The sequence below is a fragment of the Colletotrichum chrysophilum genome, assembly GCF_026319265.1.
Source record: "Colletotrichum chrysophilum strain AFK26 chromosome Unknown scaffold_27, whole genome shotgun sequence".
Lineage (NCBI taxonomy): Eukaryota > Fungi > Ascomycota > Sordariomycetes > Glomerellales > Glomerellaceae > Colletotrichum > Colletotrichum chrysophilum.
This window is the reverse complement of record NW_026517314.1, coordinates 92,764-113,656: the sequence shown is the minus strand read 5'-3', so window position 1 is coordinate 113,656 and position 20,893 is coordinate 92,764. Positions and strand designations below refer to the sequence as shown.

The 20,893-nt window shown below is 54.5% G+C and overlaps 6 protein-coding genes across 6 annotated transcripts; 4 read left to right on the top strand and 2 right to left on the bottom strand.

Moving 5' to 3' along the window:
• Nucleotides 1–399: 399 nt before the first annotated feature.
• Nucleotides 400–2,823, bottom strand: COL26b_004443 (uncharacterized protein; the record flags this gene model as incomplete). Its single annotated transcript, XM_053177320.1, has 2 exons — nucleotides 400–1,112; nucleotides 1,188–2,823. The coding sequence occupies 2 exons, from the start codon at nucleotides 2,821–2,823 to the stop codon at nucleotides 400–402; spliced, it is 2,349 nt and encodes a 782-aa protein (XP_053038679.1).
• Nucleotides 2,824–3,970: 1,147 nt separating this feature from the next.
• On the top strand, nucleotides 3,971–7,703 carry COL26b_004442 (uncharacterized protein; the record flags this gene model as incomplete). Its single annotated transcript, XM_053177319.1, has 3 exons — nucleotides 3,971–5,785; nucleotides 5,853–6,130; nucleotides 6,191–7,703. 3 exons carry the CDS (start codon nucleotides 3,971–3,973, stop codon nucleotides 7,701–7,703), a joined length of 3,606 nt encoding a protein of 1,201 aa, XP_053038678.1.
• An 855-nt stretch (nucleotides 7,704–8,558) lies between these two features.
• COL26b_004441 (uncharacterized protein) lies at nucleotides 8,559–9,191 on the top strand (the record flags this gene model as incomplete). Its single annotated transcript, XM_053177318.1, has 1 exon — nucleotides 8,559–9,191. One exon carries the CDS (start codon nucleotides 8,559–8,561, stop codon nucleotides 9,189–9,191), a length of 633 nt encoding a protein of 210 aa, XP_053038677.1.
• Nucleotides 9,192–13,951: 4,760 nt separating this feature from the next.
• On the top strand, nucleotides 13,952–14,760 carry COL26b_004440 (uncharacterized protein; the record flags this gene model as incomplete). Its single annotated transcript, XM_053177317.1, has 2 exons — nucleotides 13,952–13,972; nucleotides 14,029–14,760. 2 exons carry the CDS (start codon nucleotides 13,952–13,954, stop codon nucleotides 14,758–14,760), a joined length of 753 nt encoding a protein of 250 aa, XP_053038676.1.
• A 1,039-nt stretch (nucleotides 14,761–15,799) lies between these two features.
• Nucleotides 15,800–17,231, bottom strand: COL26b_004439 (uncharacterized protein; the record flags this gene model as incomplete). The annotated part of the gene is made up of 5 exons (XM_053177316.1): nucleotides 15,800–15,891; nucleotides 15,959–16,377; nucleotides 16,603–16,982; nucleotides 17,066–17,136; nucleotides 17,198–17,231. 5 exons carry the CDS (start codon nucleotides 17,229–17,231, stop codon nucleotides 15,800–15,802), a joined length of 996 nt encoding a protein of 331 aa, XP_053038675.1.
• A 1,932-nt stretch (nucleotides 17,232–19,163) lies between these two features.
• Nucleotides 19,164–20,129, top strand: COL26b_004438 (uncharacterized protein; the record flags this gene model as incomplete). The annotated part of the gene is made up of 2 exons (XM_053177315.1): nucleotides 19,164–19,299; nucleotides 19,372–20,129. The coding sequence occupies 2 exons, from the start codon at nucleotides 19,164–19,166 to the stop codon at nucleotides 20,127–20,129; spliced, it is 894 nt and encodes a 297-aa protein (XP_053038674.1).
• Between the last annotated feature and the right edge of the window lie 764 nt (nucleotides 20,130–20,893).

Genomic DNA, 20,893 nt, shown 5'->3' with positions numbered 1-20,893 from the left:
AGAAAGAGAGTTAAACCATGGTAAGTTAAAGAAATGAAACACGTTTTTCAAAGATGACATGAGTGCTTGGCAGTATAACAGTAAGCTGCAAACGAACCGTGCCGGCCCCGCCCCGACGCTGCACAGGAACATACAGCACAGAATCAAGAATTGGAACATCGCTGGTAGACCAATGGAGTGGTGGGCGGAAATAAATTATAGCGGGCTATATTAGAGTAATCTGCTCCAGAGATGGACATCAGGCCGGAAGACCTCAAAGAATGGCCGCTGTGTGACTCACGAGCGTGATAGGACGTGATTGCGGTCAATATAGCATTGTCCCAAAAACACCTCCCCCTCCCCCTCCCCCGATATTTAGCAATCCAATCTCAGACGCGCCTTTGGAGCAGACGAGGACGCCTAAACACCAACGCAGACGGCATAATCAGGCCACAAGTTCTGGCAATCAGACCCAAGCGCCGGGTTCCACTCGACAAACGTCGCGTAGTCGGGAATGCCGTACTCCTGCTGAATGCCCCAGCACCCCTCCCCAGACTGGACGAGGTGGTACTTCTTGCAGCTGGGCGTGATCCCCTCCTGCGTGGGCCCAGGCGGCTCGACCGGCTCCGACCCGCCGGGAGACGCAGGGCCTTGGACGCAGTAGGCGTACGTCGGCCACAATCCCGAGCAGTCCCCGTTGAGGGCAGGATTCCACTCGTAAAAGTCGGCGAGGTCGATGCCGTTGGCGTCGGCGATGGCCCAGCACCCATCTCCGGACGCGGCGACATAGTACTTCCGGCATCCCTCGACGATCCCGGGCTGCGTCGGGCCGGGGGGCTCGACGGGATCGGTGGGCGGCGTGCCCGAGCCGGCCGTGTCCCTGACGCAGACGCCGCGCTCCGCGTCTTCGGCGAGGTCGGCGTAGAGACCCGCGTCGCAGTCGGATTCCTCGCCGATCCACGTGTTCCACCTGACCAGGTCGCTCACGGTGATGTTCCTGTCCTCGGCAATGTCCGCGCACAGGAACTTGCCGGCGTTGAAGCCGCTGATCTTGGTGAAGCAGGCGCAGCCCTCGACGGTGCCAGGCTCCGGGGTCTCGACGTCGAGGCAACTGCCGTCCGAAGTGTCAGGGGCTGCCGTACGTGTTCTCGTGTTAGCATACGTTTCACAAAAAGGGGGGAATTCATTGCTCTTAGGAATAATCTCACCAGTCGTGTTGCCGTACGCTCCGCAGTATCGGAGGTTGGGCTGCAAAACACACGGATCCACGTTTCTCAGGCTCGGGTTCCACTCGATGAAATCCTCCATCGTGATCCTCTGCGCCGCGACGACGTAATCGCAGGCGTTGATGTTCTTGGTCAGCTGCGGCACGTCGGGCTGCTGGCTCTGGTCCTTCTGCAAGGGGACTTCGACGTGCTCGACAAATTCGCGACACCCGCCCGCCTCGTCGCGAGAGCCGGAGGCGAGAGGGTGCTCGACGACAGGCGTCTCGCTGGGCGCCACGGTCTCGATAGCCGGCTGCGTGGTGGTGACGTAGTCGGGCGGCGTGAGGGTGTAGGGCGGGGAGGTGGAATAGGGGTAGGAGGGGTAGGTGTTGATGTCGCCGACGGGCTGGACGCAGTAGGACGTGTTGAGCCACAGGTTCCCGCAGCCGGGGTCGTCGACCGACGGGTTGAGGAAGAAGAAGTCGCGGAGCTCGACCGAGTTCTTGATCGAGATCATCTGGCAGTAGTCGCCTGTGCGGATCTCGTACCACGCCGCGCATCGCTCGTTTGACTCGGCCTTGGCATTGGAGGGCCTCGGGACTGCCGTCGCTGGCGGCTGCGTCGTGGTCGGCGGGCCGGAGGGGACGGCGGTGGCGTCGGCCAGTGTCCTCCCCGGGGGACTGACGCAGATCAGGTGCCCGACTATGTCATCGAGGTTGGTGCAGAGGGGGCTGATGTTGGGGTTCCAGGTCAGGAGGTGCTGGGCCTGGAGACCGGGGACGGCCTCGAGGATGTCCTCGCAGCTGTCGTCCCACTTGACGCGGTACTGGGTACACGCCTCGGGGAGGCAGAGCTGGGTGCCTGGGACGAGGTTCCTGCAGCCGGGACCGGTGATGCCGGCCCTGATGACTGCGTTGGTCGACACCTTGCGCGCCGTGGCGATGGAGTCGCACGTGTCGCCCGGCTGGACGGTGTAAGGCGAGGCGCACGCCGGGCCGTCCGTGGACGTCGGCGCGGGCTTGGTGGTGACGGCGTACGCGGCAGGCGTGGTGAAGTCATAGCCGGCGGCGCCGCAGCTGGCCGTGCGGGACTTGAAGTCGGCTGCGAACTCTGCATCGAAGCCAAAGGGCGAGTTGAGGAGGACCTTGGCGGTGCCGAGGGAGCAGCCGGAGCAAGGGCCGGCGGCGGTGCCGTTGGCCAGGTTATCGAGGTACACCTCGTCGCAGTACACGCCCGTGTTTCCATCCTGGGCGCAGGATAGATCATAGGCGTGGATCATGCGGTCGACCATGTAGGTCGCGGGATACACGACCCGGTCAAACTCGACAACGTCGGTCTCGGCGCCACAGTCCGAGGCGATGGTCCGGCGGGCGGCAGCCAGGGACGACTGGCAGGTCGGTGTGCAGAGGGCCTCCAGCATCTGGGACTCGAGGCGGGGGACGGCGGCGGCATGGGTGGCCAGGAAGCCGGGACAGGACTGGACCGTCGTGTTGAGAGCTTGGTAGCAGCTCTCGCTGAGCCCGGGGTAGTGGGCGTAGCCCAGCTTCACGTCGGTGAACTGTTGAGCGTCGACGAAGTTCATGAGAGCAAGCAAGTGAATCGCAAGGGGCAGAGCCCACGAGCGAAGAGACAGGTCCATCGTGGAGAAAGGGGAAAACGAGCGACGGAGACAGCAAAGAGTCAAAAGAACGTAAAGATGGGCTGTATAACGAGCATGAGACCCCGAAGGTGCGAGGGTTCTCGACGAGAAATTTCTGGGATCAGGCGACGCCGCCATAAAGAGGGAAGTGAGATGGCCCAGGAAACGAACCATGATGCCTTCTGCCATCACAAGCCCATTCCAGTCCAGCTCGGAACATGACATGTCCGCCCACATCCCTTCGTCACCTGCCGACCTTTTCCTCATCCCATAGTATGTCCCCCTATTCTCATTATCACGAGGCCTCGAAAGCGACTGATCTAGGCTTGAATGTGATCATAACCCATATCAATAGCTTATCCTGGCAAGCTTTCATGGGTCGCACCTCGGTGCAACGCTGACAAGCAACGCTGACAAGGCCGGTCATGGTCACATCCGGGATGGGCCTCTGTCTTGCCTTGCCCCTGCATCCCGCAGCCCTCGGGCTGACCCTATTAAGTCTAACTTTAACTCTATCCGTACTTTTAACCAAAATCGCCGCGATGTTCCCGACGAGGCTGATGCCTAAATGCAGCCAAGGCTGACGCTTGATGCAACGCTTGATGCAGCCAAGGCTGTGTGGCCCAGGAACAGCATCACAAGATTCGCCCGTCAGCAGCTCACATGCAACTGTGCAATTTAACGAGGGTCGACACCCTATGATGATCCTTCCTGGTAGTTTTCATCGAGCTTCCTCTATCGGAAAGGCATGAGCCCTAAATGAGGGCGCGCGATATTCTCACGAGACATCCGTATATCGCTCAAATGACGGGCGAGCTACTGCCAAGTAAGACTCCGTCAGACCAGGGTAGTATTCGCTTCGAGTCCGAGCCAGAGAGAATGTCGGATGATTCCCTGCGTGAGCTGAAAATGGAAGGACCCTGAAATGCTGGGAGTTCGCGGTTCGGGACGAGCAAGCCACAATACCGTCGGCCGACATCGTTCGTGGCTCTTTCGTGATAGTTGAGCTTAAGAGCACGCATCCCCAGGGCGGCCAATGCCCGTTGAAACCAGGCTCACCCAGACGGCTCACCTTTTGACACTCTTTCCTGAGGTCGACGTTCGTTCACTTCTTACTTATCGTGGGACACGATCCATCCCAGAAACCATGGCATCATCCATTAGGGACCGCCGCTCCACTCTCTTTACCCTCTCTTCGCTCATTCCTCTCTTCTTTCTTGCCTTTTATATCGGAAGCAGGCATGAGAGCGCTCCTGTCGAGCTAGCTCACCTGAGTCCCAGGGCAGACAACTCAACTGCTCAGCCCGTCATCGAGGCCACCACCTCTTCCGCTTTCCCTGCTCCGTCTGGCAACCTGTCCGTCTCGGACGCGGAGGCCCCCTTCGGCCTCGCTGTGCGTCTCGACGACGATCCCTATACCTGCGGCCCAGGCCGCCCCTGCTCCAACGGCGCCTGTTGCGGCGCCTCGGGCAACTGCGGCTATGCCCCTGCCTACTGCGGCGCGGGCTGCCAGTCCAACTGCGACGCCAAGGCCGAGTGCGGCCAGTACGCCGTGAACCCGGGGCAGACCTGCAAGCTCAACGCCTGCTGCAGCGAACACGGCTTCTGCGGCACTACCTCCGAATTCTGCACCGAGGGGTGCCAGTCTAACTGCATCCTAGAGCCTCAGCCCCCGGGCGGCTCGCCCAAGGACGCCGCCATGGAACGTGTCATAGGCTACTACGAGTCCTGGAGCTACAAGTCAAAGTGTAACCAGAAGTCGCCCTCGGACCTGCCCCTCAAGGAGCTTACCCACCTCAACTATGCCTTCACCTTCATCGAGCCTGAGACCTACGAGATGGTCACCATGGACATGAAGCACGAGGATGACCTATGGCAGGTGACCGTAGACAGTAAAAAGTACAACCCTAATCTCAAGGTGTACGTCGCCGTCGGCGGCTGGACCTTCTCCGACAACGGCACCGTCACTCAGCCGCTGTTCGGCGAGATTGCCAGCACCCAGGCGAACCGTCAAAAGTTCGCCGACGGCGTGGTCAGGTTCCTCGATAAGTACGGCTTCGACGGCCTCGACATCGACTGGGAGTACCCCGGCGCTGGAGACCGCGGTGGCAGGGATGAGGATACCCCTAACTTCGTCTTGCTGATGAAGACGCTGCGCAACACTTTTGATCGGTCGTCCCGCAAGCTCGGCCTGACATTCACCATCCCCTCGTCCTTCTGGTACCTGCGCTGGTTCGACATGCCCGGGCTGTTGCAGTACGCCGACTGGACCAACCTGATGAGCTACGACCTCCACGGTACCTGGGACCGGGACAACCCTATCGGGGCCATCGCGCAGGCACACACTAATCTGACGGAGATCAAGCTCGCCACGCAGCTCCTCTGGCGTGTTGGCGTGAAGCCTGAGCAGGTCGTCCTGGGCTATGGCTTCTATGGGCGCGCCTTTGAGCTTGCGGATTCCAGCTGTACCAAGCCTGGATGCCCATTCGCCGGCGGTGCCAAGAAGGGCCCTTGCTCCAATGAGGCCGGCATCCTCATGTACTACGAGATCCAGGCCATCCTGAAGAAGTTCCCGGACCTCGAGCCGGTGTTCGACAAGGAGGCGGCGGTCAAGTACATCACCTGGGACAAGAACCAGTGGATTTCGTATGACGATGCCGACACGTTCAAGCTCAAGCTCAAGTGGGCCAACGAGATGGGCTTTGGCGGTTCGATGATCTGGGCCGTCGACACGGACGACGACAAGTTCACGGCCATGAGCGGGCTGATGGGCCACCAGGTGGCGCACATCAACACCGATAAAGTCGAGGCTCTGGAGATGACCAGCTCCAACTTGATCGAGACCATCAAGCTGGAGAACGGACAGGGCTGCTACGTGTACAAATCTGACGGCTGTAGAGAGGATGGACACTTTGCCTGCCCCAATGGCGAGAGCCTGGTTGCCGTCGACAGGCAAGGATGCGTAAGTGACGCTGTTGACAGGGGTACCACTGGCGAGGCAGACGTGCTGACTTTTGTATGTGTTGTAGGGCTCTGAAGACAGCAGCAAGGGCATGCCGGTCTGCTGTCCCCGGGACTCGACAAGCTCGTGCACCTGGCGAGGCACGCCCGACGACGGTGGCGTCTGGGGTGACTGCAACGGGCAGTGCCACACTGGCGAGACTGCCGTTGTGTCTTCCAAATGGGGAGGCTCTCCCTCGGCCGACACCAAGTGGCCGCGCAAGAACTGCGCGCGGGGGTCCAAGGTGCTCTGCTGCGAAGCCCCCAACTTCAAGAGCATCGTCAAGGACTGCTATTGGACGGGATGGTGAGTTCCCCCCGCCTCTGTGATGGCTTCACATCTGAATAGGGCTGATTTGGTTTGTAGCATCCAGAGCAATGAGTGCTCCTCGACGCACACGAAGGTGGCGACCAAGACGGGAGCATGCCCCTTCAGCGTCGTGCAGAGTTACTGCTGCCCCCGGGACACGGGACTGTACGAGTGCGGGTGGCGCGGCACCTCGCCCGACTGCGTTGACGGCAACTGCAAGGCCCTGGACAAGGACAACAAGCCCCTGTACGAGGTGCAGATCGACAGCCACGCCAGCGGTGACTCGTACAACGCCTGCAGCTGGGACCGGGAGAAGGCGCTCTGCTGCAAGGTCCGGGTGGAGGTGCCCAAGCCGTTGACCTGCACAGTCGACTCGTGCATGCTCGACTACAACTTTTGCTCGCAGACCAACCGCGACGACTGGGGCAACCACATTGAGCCGCGCGATGAGGACAGCGAGACGGGTGTAGCTCTGGCCGAGGCGGCTAATGCTCAGAAGGGCCCCGGGGTATCGCTCGTGATTCGGCAGGAGGATGGCGAGTTCCAGATCCTTAACAAGCGCGATTACAAGTGGCTGGCGTCCTTCGGCATCGTCATTCTCCAAGAGTCGCTCGCATACCCTCCGCCATCACAGCTCATGCGCAGGCTCCGGGAGGGTTTGGTGAGGGTGCTCCGTCGGTGGGCGACGCAGTCGGACCATTGCGGCGACCCGGGGATCGAGGCGCTCGACATTGACCTGGACAACGACGCGCCTCCTCCCGACCGAGGGCAGGTAGAGCACACGATTCCGCTGGTCATTGTAGGGCGATTCGCTTCAGTGGCGGAGCACGGTCGGATGTGGGCGGCTCGGCCGGCGGGATACGTACGCGAAGACGGCACAACGGTGGGACAGGCTCATCCGCAGGGGAGGCTTACGACGGCGCGGCGGGTAGGCAACCAGAACTTCTGGCAGAACATATGGGGCGACCCGGCGGGGCTACCGGCGAATTTGCCCCGGGTGACGCCCGACTCTCCTGATATCCGGCGGCCGGTGGGGCGGCTGTACGAGGCGCTCGGGTCGACGACGCACCCGACCGAGTTCACGTTCTTGCAGGACAACATCAACGGGGTCAAGGGCCGTGTGGAGATATTCAACGCGCCGATGGGGTCGAACCTGTTTGGAAGGTTCCTCCGGGACGCGGTGGACCGTAGCAACGACTCGCCGCTGACGGACATCATGTCGTTCATGGCGCCGCTCCGCGAGCTGGTGGCCCTGTTCGGGTACCTGCGGGACGACGACGTGGTGACGAGCATCGACAACGGGGCAGCGCTGTTCCTGGCGCAGCTGCAACAGCTCGAGCTCAACCTGCCGGACGCGCGCGGTCTGTCGGCGCAGTGGAACGAGTTCTACCCGTCGTACTTTCGCATGGTGACCGAGTTTGCGCGTACATGGGCGCGGGCGCGTATCCGGCAGGTCAGGCGGGTGTACAACAGCCGCAACAACCTGAACGCGCAGCACAGGGCCGAGGTATTGGCGGATCTGCAAGAGATTGAGAATGACATTCCCAACTGGACGCACCCGGCCGAGTGAGCATGCTGGCTCCGAGAGTGATCCGTAGGAGACTGGCGTGTCGTTTAGAGGGGATGTGATGGTACCAGACGTTTATCTGTTGTTGGTGCCGGGCTAGTAGACAGTTTACTGTGTAGAAAGAGATTTCTTGATTGATGGATGGATGGATGGATGGATGGATGGACGGATTGATGCATTGGAGAGAAGTAATAATCATCGCGTTGGGAAGGAGGTTTGTTTTTGACTGAAAGTGATGATGATGACTTAGTGGGCAGGTAGATGGGTGGCTTACCCTGCCACGTGCTGCCAGGTGTCCAGATACTGGTAGATTGATAACCTTAACCCCAATCGCGCGCCTGCTCTGCTGGCACTCACTCTTCTTGCCAACTGCCTGACCTACCTACCCTTAGGCAGTTTGGTAGGTACATTGTATATGGCATCATCTGCGACACTGCAGGGTCTAATGATATTGATCGGAGCTGAGCTCCAGGGAGAGCCGAATGTCACCATACCATATCATGTAATGTGGCCTACATGTATTTATTACCTACCTAATGTAATATCTCGTTTCTCCCCTGCCCGTTAGCTGCCCTTGGCGGCCCGCCAGTGTCACCCTACTGCATTTGATAAACAGACTACATGTAGCCTGTAGTTGCCATGTAAGTGTTCCAGCCCAAAGTCCACTGAATTAAATACTCTCATGCATCCTCCAAAGCCAGCATGCGCTCACTGCCTAGGATTGTCAACCAGCACCTCCGAACAAGCAACATCACCATTGTCCGACGACTACCGACCCAAGCCATCGCTTCGTCACCTGCTAAATTTTCCCTTACATTTCTTCATCATCATCACCACCGTCACCATCACCCTCACGCCATGTCCTCCCCACCACCCTCAGACTCGGGCTCCGACATATTTAAAGCGGACGACGACGAATTCCCCGAACCAACACCCGAAACCAACATCCGCGACTGCGGCTATCCGAAATGGGGCTTCGTCATCTACCGCACAACCTATTCCCCCGAGTCAACCTCCAAATGGGACCAGTTCAAGGCCCTCGTCCTCTCCAACCTCCGCAAACGCATCGCCGACTCCCCCGCCCCGGAAATCCTCCAAAACATGGACTTCATCTTCGTCGACGACCCCTCCCTGGACAACATCTCCATCGCCGACCTGCAGCGCCGTTTCCGCACCTGGGTCGAGTCCGAGGGCATGCTCCCCTTCAAGCCCAGCCAGAGCGACCCGCAGGAAATGGTCTACGTGCCCCGCGGCGCCAGGTACGAGTTCTTCATCATGGTCGATGAGCTCGCCCTGGCTTCCCCTTGCGTCAAGCTCGTGCGTGGCTTTCCCGAGCCCGAGAATCCGGGGGAGGTCGGGCGCGAGCACGCCAAGGTCTGGCACATTGCTGTCGGAACCGAGCTGTACGATGAGCTGGGCGACCCGAATGCCCCTTATACCGGCCGCTATTACAGGTCTTTGCCCAGCCACCTGGTCGCTCAGGGCTATTAGTCACGACGGACGTGATGCCCAAGTCATCCACGGCTTTCAAAGGACTGCAATGAGTCCCATGAAGCCCCAGGCGCGGCAGACGTTCTTGACACTTACTTTGAAGCGCGATGCCATGTACACAATGGCACCTGTGGTATCAAGGAGCTTCACCAGCTCGTAGCCGACGCCCGCGTTATCGCCTGTGACGATAAAGACATAACCATTCTGGGGCCCGACGTGTTCCCCCGTGAAGGAAGGCTTGGGGGAAGAGTGCTGCGTGCGCCAGTTATACAATGCGACAAGCGACATAGTTTCAGTAGCTTGATATCAATATCACTTCAGGCTAAGGCCTCGATTCAAGTAATGGATCAATTCAGTCGCCATGGCCCGCCCATTGAATGGGTTGTAGCTAATACATCGCTATGTACATCCTCCTCCTGAATCAAGATAGGACAGACTGTCAATGTGATGGCCACCATACCACCGCGTCATGTAAAAACGGCCGCCTCGTTGTACGGTTCGTTGATTCAAGTGCTGGCTCCGCTGATGCAACCTTGGGGTCATCCGCCAGTAAGACAAGGGATGCATGAAGTCAGAGGCTTTTAACCGCGCCTTGCATCGCATACCTCGATTTGGTAAACGACGCAATCGTTGTAGACTGTGTTCACATCTGAGACTGTAACCCGGCAGATTGATATCGCTGTGGATTGACCGAGACACCTCAGGCATGTCTGCTATTGTTGAAGTCCTTGTCGAAGTCTTTGATTGCCTTGTGTGCTATCGCCACACTCTGACACTTGGCAGCGGAGGCGCCGGTTCGGTAGGCGACTCGGTGCGTATTGCCGTCAGCAGACATAGTTTGTTGCTCGAATATGACTTGTCGGCGCTTTGCTAGAGTCGCTTGTGAGTCAGAAGTAGGTGGGTGTGGTGGCTTCGTCGCATCGCGGCTGCGGATAAACAGTCAAACGTCTCGTTCATTTTCCCCACGGACGGTTCGGAGAAGAGAGTTGCCCAATCGTACCCAGTGTTCGCTGATTGTCCTGAGCGAGCGCTCATGGCTGAAGGGAAAGATTATTATGTCGTTTCTTGTTCCAACTTCGACAGGAACCTTGGCTCAGAGGTCAACGTGAAAGGTGTAGGGCCGGTGCTTGTCATGCCTTAGTCGTGGTTCAAAATCCAGGCAGCTCGCGAATCCCACAAGGACTTTATCAATCCATCTCCCACAGTCCGCCAAGCCCGCCAACAGCTCAAGACTCGGTACTTTGGAGCGCCTCATTACCAGCGGGGAAGTGTTTGACGTACAACCGCTCATGTCTAGCGTCTCGAGGTAGCATCGAGTTCGAGGGGTCCGAGGGGAAGATCTTCCGTACCCCGCAAGAACGCCCGGCCTGGACTTTGAAAGTGCAAGAATGCTTGCCGGCTCGTATCATTTCCTGCAGAGGCAGCCGCATTTTGAGAAAAGCGAAACTATATCCCACATTCGCTTTGCCAGAATTGCACGAAGAGATGTTGATTGGTTGAAAATGTCGGTGGTGAGAGCGTATCCTCCTGCGGGGGGTGATCCAGCGACGGAGTTAGTGACAACAACAAGGGGGTGACATGGGTAGCAAGTAGACCTCTATGTCACAATGGTAGCATGCAGCGACCGCAACACGTTTTTATTTCTCAACAATGGCACCGTGTTGCCCGGCTTCAATCCCCGGACACTCATGACTGATGAGAATGAGCCACCGTTTAGTTAACCTTTACTGGTATGAAAACGCGAGGCACGCCGTTCCCGGTCCCGACCCGGGGCCGACCACCGATCGCCGCTCCGGCCATGTAAAGGCAAATGTGGCACCGGATCACGGTCGCCAGCGGGCAATTTGCCTCCGCCCCCGGAAGAAAAGAAAAACGGCAGCAACAGACTTTTCAGCCATTTTGAGATGGAAATTAGTGCCACGAATGCACTAACATCGTGACATTTCGAATACTCCGGCTTCCATGCCGTCAACGTACAAACTTGTAGCGTTAAACCCGGCTTGGTGGCAGCCTCATCTTGAGGGCGGCTTGAATTTGACGAGATCCGACCAGCATCGGTCTAGCCTTCGGTATGCGCGGTACCGACGACCTCAGCTCGGCGTGAGCAGAGAGCGGTGACGGGATGTTCAATCGCTGTCCGATTGGTTCCGTGCGGCATAGACATCCGCAGCTTGGAGACAAAATGGAAGAATGAGGAAGGATCAAGGAAATCGTCGATCGTGTTGGCCCTGGTGTGTCGTACGGCATCGACTATTGGTTTCAAGTTAACAATCCAGGTGCTTTTGTCCGAGTTGATGCCATCCAACGGTGATAGTGCGATGGGAGTGACGTGTCGTACGCTGCATGGCTGAGGGTTGCATGCAGTTTTCCCGTGCCTTAGTCGTCGCCCGACTAAGGTGACCCCACTCTTTGCCTTGCCGCGATCAAGTTCCCAGGGGCATGCGGCGGAAAATCTGAATCGTGATGCTGCTGAGAAAATCTGCCTCGGAGGGACGATTCGGTTGCCTTGCTTGCCTGACTGTGGACGGTTGTTCGTTCGCAGCTTTGGTTCGCCTTCGAGGTTTCGATCGGAGCAAGTCGAAGTATTGCAGTGAAGGAATCCACCATGGAGCTCGATAGCAATGCTTGCTGAGTAAGGACCATGGCCATGGGCAAGCCACCCGTGAATCGAAGCTCAGCTGTGCAGAGGAGGGTTTGTCGTAGAAAGAGCGGAAAATATGGTAGAAACAAGTCTTGGACTGCGCGTGCGTGATAGTGTTGCTCGCAGCAGCAGAAGATTCGAAATTGAATGGGAAGCTGTTAAGCTCACTCGAGGACGGTGGTGGGAGTATCGCTGACTTTATAGATTCATTCTCGGTCAATACAGGGGTATCTGGTTGGTCAATCCCAGGGTCGCACCCAAATTGTGAGCCAATCAGATACCCCAGACTCACCGAAATCTGCAACCGGATCATGCAGGAAAGCCACTTTTCGGCTGATACCCATCCATTTGACGACCGCGACTACGCCTTTTAGTGCTGCTGATCAACAGGGAATTTTGCCGAATCAGACCTGCTCAGTGAAAGCCCAGTTTGCAAATCGGGTAGCCAATCATCATCCGAGATCTCTTTAACGCCAAAAGTCGACCTGTGGACGTCAAATAGATAAGGTAGGTAGTTAGCGACTTTGTTTTCAACGCTTGAAAGCTATCATCAGTCCCTTAATTGCTGTTAATCATAAGAATTAGACAACAATCAAATGTGTAAAATGATGATGAGCATGAAATCCGTGATTTTGAAGCCTCTGAAAAGATCAATCTAGACAAGATACCTTAGCGGTCGGCTTCAGGAGCTGGGCCAATCTTAGTCAGCCAACTGTTTGTTGCGTTTTATAGAGCTCATGAATTTTCAGTTAGCTACTCAGATGTACTAAGAGCGCTCTGGGAAGTCACGCATCTCCCGTACTCATGAGAAGACTGAAAGACATGATTATGGAAGAAAGGTAACCCCGCAAGTGCAGCTTTGTCTTCGTGGCGGGCAATGAAACAATTGGATGGGAGTCATTCATATTTCACCTCAATCTGCAACCTGAAGAAAGTACTAGGATTTTCTCAAGGAAAGAGTATACTCATGGCCAATCTTGCTAGCACTCGCAGCTCAAATTCACGGATCTTTCTTTGCGATCCTCAGAGATTGATGCAAAGTTAGGTCTGAAAGTTGACTTGCACTAACACATCATGGCGCTTGTGCTGGAGGTGTCTGCAGGGGTCAGGAATCGTGTGCGATAATAGCCTTGCCTAGAGCCTTTCTTGCATTCCCGAGAATAACAGATGATATGTGTGCTGCGACGAGAGTTGCGGAATAGAATTTTCAGGATGTTGTAGAGCTTCTAGTAATGTCAAATATGAAATAGTGATTTATGTTTCACAGAAACTTGGCGCATAGTTGAAGGGGGTGGCTCCGCCTTATTATCCAGTATTTAGAGGAGGCATCGTGAGTAACAGCAGTTCTTGAGATAAGAGACGATGTAATTATCCGAGGAAATTGTACTCATGTATGCCAAGTTAACAGGCCTTGGAAAGTTGCTATTCATCTTTTGGAAACCTCTATACTTTCTTCACTTGCTTGCGCGAGCTAGCTACATTGTTACTATCTTGCGAATCAGAAAACCACAGAATAAGAAATGAAAGTGACTGGGGGCTTGTTTGACTTGAAGCAGCTGGTAAAGACTTCCTTTATGACTCCAGTCCTTCTAGCTCTTGCCATGGGTATGTAAGGTGGTTCGTAAACCATGTACGGGAACTAACTAAGACACAAATTCGAAGAAACTTCACCCGATCTAGCTCAAAGTCGAACTTTCTCCAAAGACTTCTACTGTAACATATATACAGGTGTCGCACTCGCAGTCAGTATGGGACAACCCACGACCGGATGGGAAGAGTTTGCACCTATTCGCTTCAGGTGACCGGCACGCATCGTTCACCGCCATGGGCAAGATTTCTACCCTTGCACCCACTTCTGGGACTCGCCCCCGAGCTGTCTACATCACCAGAGGCGTGCACGGGTGTACCTCTCTTCAAGGCAGAAAGGCCAGTCTTCACCTTTTGTTAGACTCCGCTGTTCTTCTTTCCAGTTGCGCAGACAGCGATGATGGAATGCTGTGGCATATTACTCCTGGAAGATACCAGCAAAGTCCAATGTTACCAGTGTGGAGACGGAGCGAAGTTAGTGTTAGAATGAGCCATCCGAATCTGAAACAGCTCGGACAGTGTTTTCACTCTGATGCTTGGATTGATCGATTTGGTAAGATCTTGGCTTCTTTGAATCACAGGTGCTAATTCGTCCGCTCTTCAGCCCAGAACGCCATCCGGTCTCTTCAAGTCGAGAACACCGATCGCTCAACACAGCAGCTTGCGGGCCAGTTTTGTTCCCGGCTAGTAGAGTTTCTACTGGGGACATGGGTTGACGTGGATCCCCCTTCACGACATAATTTGCGAGTGGTATTGAAGAGCAACCACGCTCACGGTCCGGCAGTCTATACACGCAGTTCTGCCATCATCGATCATTCCTGGGAGCCCGATGCAAGTTCAGAAGACAGAAAAGATGACGAATCAGGTGCCAGCGAGCTGGACTCCATCGTGTCTCAATTTGACCGCGAATCCGACAGCGACTATGATCCCGACAATGATTTTGAGGATGCCCTTTCTTATGCCTCATCTGGATTGTCGGATTACGAGTCTTGTCTGGAGACAACGAGCGATCTGGATTGGGACGAATACAGTGACACAGGCGGCGATGAAGACGGCGACGAAGATGACAGCCTCGCAATACATGATGCCTCTTGTTGCCAAAGGAAGTACCAGGCGGTGCGCGCCGTATTCATGATCTGGGATTTCCCCGGCTTCGTCCGCCTGGCGCATGGTCCACATACCGTCGAGCAAGAAATGGAAGACCCGATGGAATCCTTCAGGGCCTACAACTACGAAGTGGAGCAGTTTACCATTCCTTCGCACAACCGAGCCACGAGACTTCTGGGAAAGATTCGCGAGTGCAAGACGTCATTGAAAGCTGGAAACAAGCAAACATACTGATTCCTCTGCTACAATGGCCACGGCAACATCGAAGGCGACGGAAATGATCTCGTGTTGTGCGGGTAAGTGAATAATGCGACTTCGCGTCTAGGCGTTTGTTTCCGTTATTCTAACCTACTGAACATGTTGCCATCCATGAAAATACCAGCTAATAGCTTTTCTAGTGAGAAGTCCAAAATCCACTGGCAGGACATCGTTGAAGAGATCTACGACTTGCCATGCGATGTCCTCGTCGTGCTTGACTGTTGTCATGCTGGTGCATTCGTTCAGAACCGGAAGGCTCGCAAGCCATTTCTCCCGCAAAACTGTGGGTTCATCAAAGAGATCTTGTGCTCTAGAGGTTTTGAGAGAACGGCTAGTTTCGGGGGACGGTACTCACTATCGCCGGTGATGAGCAAGACGTTGAATGAATTTCGCCATCGAGGGGGATTGAATGTCGGTCATCTTTTCGAGGAGCTTTGCTACCAGAGGAAAGAGTACTACCAGAAGTTCTGGCAGCATGAGACATCTAACACTCCCGTCAAGCAGCGACTGATTGAAGGTCGCCCGGGATCAATCCAGCTGCACCCACTACCTAAGCCAACTAGTGCTCCAACGAATAAAAGACTGGCTTCAGTAGCGTTTCCTCATTGTGGCAAGCAGCCGCCTATGAGACGTCAGAAACTTAGAGCATACGAACCCCAAGGAGAATGAGAATGAGGTCCCGGGCAAGGAGAAGCGGCAAAGCTACATACCTATTTGAGGTTGAGCGCTTGACGGTCTGCATTTGTGATAGTGTTAGCTTCGTTTGATCTTTGTCCTCGATTCTGCTGCACAGAATTTCTTGTAATCGGTCAATCCATTGCTAACTGTTGAGTCTGGAGACGTCCCTCTCAATCTGATTGTCTATGTTTGACAACACTGCTCGCAACGACTTGGCTTTTAGTGATATGGTCAAGACATTCATCAGGTTAAGCTAATACTTGCGAATGGCTTGGGATTGCACTGTAAACATAGAGCTAAGGACCATCAGCCCAAACTGTTGAATTCACCAAGACGCTCACTTGCTGTAAGAAACCTCGGTCTCGTGTGTAACGTTGATTTCCCTGCCATCGAAGGCAACGGAGAGATTGGCAAACGACGAATCGGTGTCTCTATTCCTTTCATTCGATAATTTGGCCCCAACAATATGAGTGCTCTGTCTCCCCCCCCCTCATACCTCCTGATTGTATGACGATCTCTCGATGATTCGTAGCATCCTTGCGGAGAACACGTCCTGACCACAATTTTGTCTCATCGTCCACCTTCCCCGAACCTCCCTCAGATATGTCTTCCTGAGACTGGAGCTCGTAAGATTCGGATTGCATATTTCTTCGCTTCTTGTTGTTCTCAATGACAGTGTTGTAAGGGAGAGACTTTATGCCAGTCCTGTTGCTGGAACCTGTAATACGCGAGGAAATGAAGCTAGGGAGGTACCGCATGAAGAACGGCTTGAGACCCGGCACAGACGCGCATACTGTGCCAGCGTTGGCTTCGACAAAGGACCAGTTGAACTGTTCGGCAACGTCCCAGCTATAGTCCAGACTCTTCATCAAAGGAGGAAGAATTATGGTACGCTTGATTGCTGCGGCACAGACACTACAGTAATGTCAAGTCAGCTGCTCTGAGTCATTGTTACAAGTCTTCGTTATCTGCGTGGATATCTCACTATCTGTTCAGATGATGACGGGACGAGGTGTGCAACACCAATAGTCTATGGCATTGCAACATCCCGCCCGTGTGTCTGTAAGTGAGAAATCCACGGAAATAATAGGACCTCTGTGAAGTTGGGATTTGGTGCAAGCGACTGCGGGAAGAACTCACAACGTTCCAGTTGCGAACAGCAGAATTACCGACGCTTTCTGCCGCCTCGCCATTTGAAGAGGGATGACAATCTTCAACGGCAGCATAAGGATAACGATATCCATAATAATGTTGGCGATACTGAGAACCATGTAGACTGTCTCCTTATCGACACAGCTCGCAGTCTTCAACGCCACCGCGTCCCATGAAGCATAAACAGGGCGGCAACCGAACAGGCTGAGCAACTGATACGCGATCGAGTATGCGGTTACGATTCCGATTAACGTCATGACAACGATACGGAAGCTCTGGTCAGGACATAGTCGTAGGTAGAGAAACAGAAGTGACAGTTTTGCCAGAACAACAGTGAGGGAGTAGGTCATGGTCGTGCAAGTGCCGTACTGCGGGATTCTGTTAGCATAGTGAGCGCTCGGAGACCAGACAAGAGTTGGAGGTCGGCAGAAACGTAGACATCGCAACTTACAATCAGAAACCCGGGATCATAGTCGGCATATTTGACCTGCCAAAAGTGGGATCCTACACCAAGCTCAATCACTGAAATGAAGATATCAGCAACTGTCAAACCATGAAACAGTTTTTGATCTACAGGACGTACTCTTGAGGCCAGTGGCCAAGAACCCGAGGCTCATGATCATCGAAGCAATGATCAAATATGAAGTTTATGTCAGCTTTCACGACATAATCGAATGACCGATGTACTTACAATCATCGATTCCCAAGCTTCGCCGCACAATAAGCGCTCTAGTGAAGATTCGCAGCACAACAAATACCAAGGCGACGATGGTGGTAGAGATTCCTGCAGCAACCATGCCGGATCCCACGCTGCCTGCAGCAAAGCGATCCTCCCCTTCCGGCGGATCTATCATGTAGACGGTCTCCGCCCCGGAAGCCATTGCACAACCTCTTGGGTCCAAGATTCGAAATGGTGCGTAGAGTAGAAGTGAAAAAGAACTTTCAGAACTAGCCAACTGCAGCAGAAGAACCAAAAGAAAAGGCAGCACGTTTTTGCATACGCAGAGGCTTTGTTGGCTCTAAATGAACCTCATGATATTTGCACTGACGCGAACACCAGTCTAGGTGGCAAGGATAGATTCCTTCTTTCGACATCAAGTGTCTGTTTTGCCGTTCTACCTCCGTCAGATTAGACGGCTGTCCTACCTCTGCGTTCGCTAACGATTCTCCCGAGGCTGCGGCCACTGGTCAGGAACCAACAAGAACTTGGCCAAATCCTGGCCAGCCTTCTCAGTCATACGAGTATGTGGGGAACCAAGTAGTTGCTGGTGATGAGATATGATACAGGGAGCATCGTCGCGGGGAGCGGGGAAACGCTTCCGCGAGATCAATTTGATGCGCGTTTTGGCTGCACATGTCCAGCGCATTGAGGCTTCTTCAATTTCCTGGCTGCTTCACATCCAGATTATCTTGGCCTTCGAACGAATTTTCGTTATGGAGCTTACGACCAACTAATTGGATCAAATCTCTCGGTCAACCTTACGCTCCTTCGGGAGCATCTATCAATGAACGTGAAGCAGACGTCGGTATTGGTGCCTAGTTGTTACATATGGAAAATGTTCAATCAGATTGCTCTGGAATTCTCGCTGGCGAGGGGATCACTTTCTCAGGTTGCTTATTCCCGGAATCAAAGGTGTTGGCATGATGGCACTCAATGTGTATTCCGGATTCGCTATCAGGCTTGGATGACAATCTGCTCGCACCAGGACGGATGACACTGACAAGGGTTGCATTTTCCCAAGATAGACATTGCCCAGCGCTGTTGGTGGAGGATCCGCGCCGCAGTCTGCAGGGGATGCGTTTAATCTTGCTCAGTTCACCCAGCACACTGCTAAAGGCCACCAGTAAGATGTGCGAAGATGGCAAGACATTGGAAACAAACCCACATTCTGGGTCCATTATCTCGCTTAGGCTCTGTCCTGGGTAGCTAGTAAATCAGTAAATCAAGTGTGCAGCAAACATATCTAACACAGCAAATGCAGGCATCATATTCAGCTGCCCAGATAGGAGAGCACCAACAGCGTCATTTCATTCGCCAGTATCAACATTCGTGGCGGAGGGTAAGCCTAGATCGTCGGTTGTTGGTCTGCGAGCCGGTCAGTGTGGACCAAGCGGAAGCGAGGTCCAGAGTCAATACTCTGGGCGGCCAGAGGGCCGTCTCCAATGCCTCACCGTCGCTGGTCCTTCGTGGCCTGCCTTATTTCCACCGCATGTTTGCTTGAGTGGGCCGGAAGATCCTTCGATATGGAGAACCAGGTTCATCTCAGGCGTGGATGCTGGGGTACGAAGATCCAAACATTCATGGGTGGGTGACGCTGGGCATGCAAGAGACTGTTGGAGCCGGGGTCATAATCGTAAGACAATGCAAGAAGTTCTAAGACACTTGTCCTGGTGGGTTTTGCAAACCAGACGGAAAACCAGACCGTAGGGCACGAAGACGGTTTACTTGACATGCGGCCTATATCTAGTATTCGCTCCTCGATCCTAGGTGGACTTCAAGCTCGAGAGTTTCCATCCTCGAAAGCTTCGACTTTCTGCCTTTGCCCACCATGTCTCGAATGCAGACCGATGAAGAGAAGCACCCGGAGCTTTTCAAGCCCGACCTCAACATTGACCGCCGAACATGTAAGCGAGTCGTCCCATTGGAGGTCCTGGCCCTTGGCATGTCCAAGACGGGTACATCATGTAGGTATCCGCGATCTCCTTAGAGATCGCCCCCAATACTCTGGAGCCCAGGCTAATGACATGGACACCCAGCAATGCAACGGGCCCTTATGATTCTCGGCTACGATGACGTTTACCACGGGTTTTCTATGACATCCAACATCTGCGAGGTCCCGCTGTGGACCGAGGGCATGCATGCGAAGATGAACCCACAGCCGGGTCAGAAGCCCTTTGGTCGCACTGAGTTCGACCAGCTGCTCGGCCACTGTGGGGCCGTCTGCGATCTGCCGCCCAACTTCTTCGGTCCGGAGCTGGTCAGAGCGTACCCTGACTCCAAGGTCGTCCTCGTTGAGCGGCAATTCGAGTCGTGGTACAAGAGCTTCGACGAGAGTATTGTCAACGTTGCTTTCAACCCTGTCTGGAGGACGCTTTCGTGGCTGCGCGCGAAGTATGTCGCGGAGATCGACGACATCACGTTCACCTGGCTGCGGTACCAATTCAACTCGGACACCAAGGAGGGTATCTTGGCGAACGCTCGCGAGGGATACAAGAGGCACTATGACACCATCCGTAGGGAGACACCACCCGAGAGGTTGTTGAACTACAATTTGAAGGACGGTTGGGGCCCGTTGTGCGAGTTTCTGGGAAAGCCTATCCCTGATGTGCCCTTCCCGCATGTAAATGACCACGAGGCATACCACGAGAAGCTTCAGATCATTATCAAGAAGGGCGCAAAGGCTTTTGCGCGGAAAATGGTGTGGATTGCCGTGCCGGGTCTCGTCGGAGCTGCTGCTTATTACTTTGGGACCAAACCTGGCATGATCGAGCACGCGATGCAGTTCCCGAAATAATTCAAACATGTGCTTTTTTTACATTCATATTGAGCCAACTTATCATTGGTGTGATCAAATTCCATCGTTCAGATTGATTAGAGCCTCTCCAGTTTCAGATTAATTCTCATCGTGGGCCGACAGGCACCAGTGACAATGGGCTGGGAAGCCGCTTGTTTCGCTGGATGCTTCGATCTCCTTTGTTCCAGTTCTTTGGGTTGGAAATGCATCGAAGGGAGACTGTGCTGCTGATAGGTGAGTGAGACATGGAAGGAGTATGATCAGGCAGGTAAACTCGCCCCCGACGCCTCCTTCCTTCCCAGGTGTTCGCAACCAAACACCATTGGGCCACCATACTCAGGACTTGGATTGATTTCCACGATTTCAAGATGTGCATCTGAAATGATAGATCTTGCTCTTCATTTGGTTCGTACTGTAATAGTTGTGGACACGATAGTGAGATAGAAAGAAGGGACATGGTTTCACCTTCACGTCGGGTGCCAACATGATGAAATGGAGGGGTTTGCAGATGTCTATGTTAGCAATAGAATTACGCATCAGGTAGAAAGTAGGGTGGTACCTGAACCTCTCCTGCCTGCCCTTTGCCTCAGTGCTTGTCTGTTGTACTGGCTTAACACGTGGACACCCAGAGTGCCTGCCATACCTACTTAGGGAGGTTTGTGTCCAGAATTGGCAACCGGCGGGTGGAGAGGTGACAGTGAATATGCCGAGTGTAGCCCAAATGCTAGCTCAACACCAAGTTATACTATCCAACGTTGGGGCCT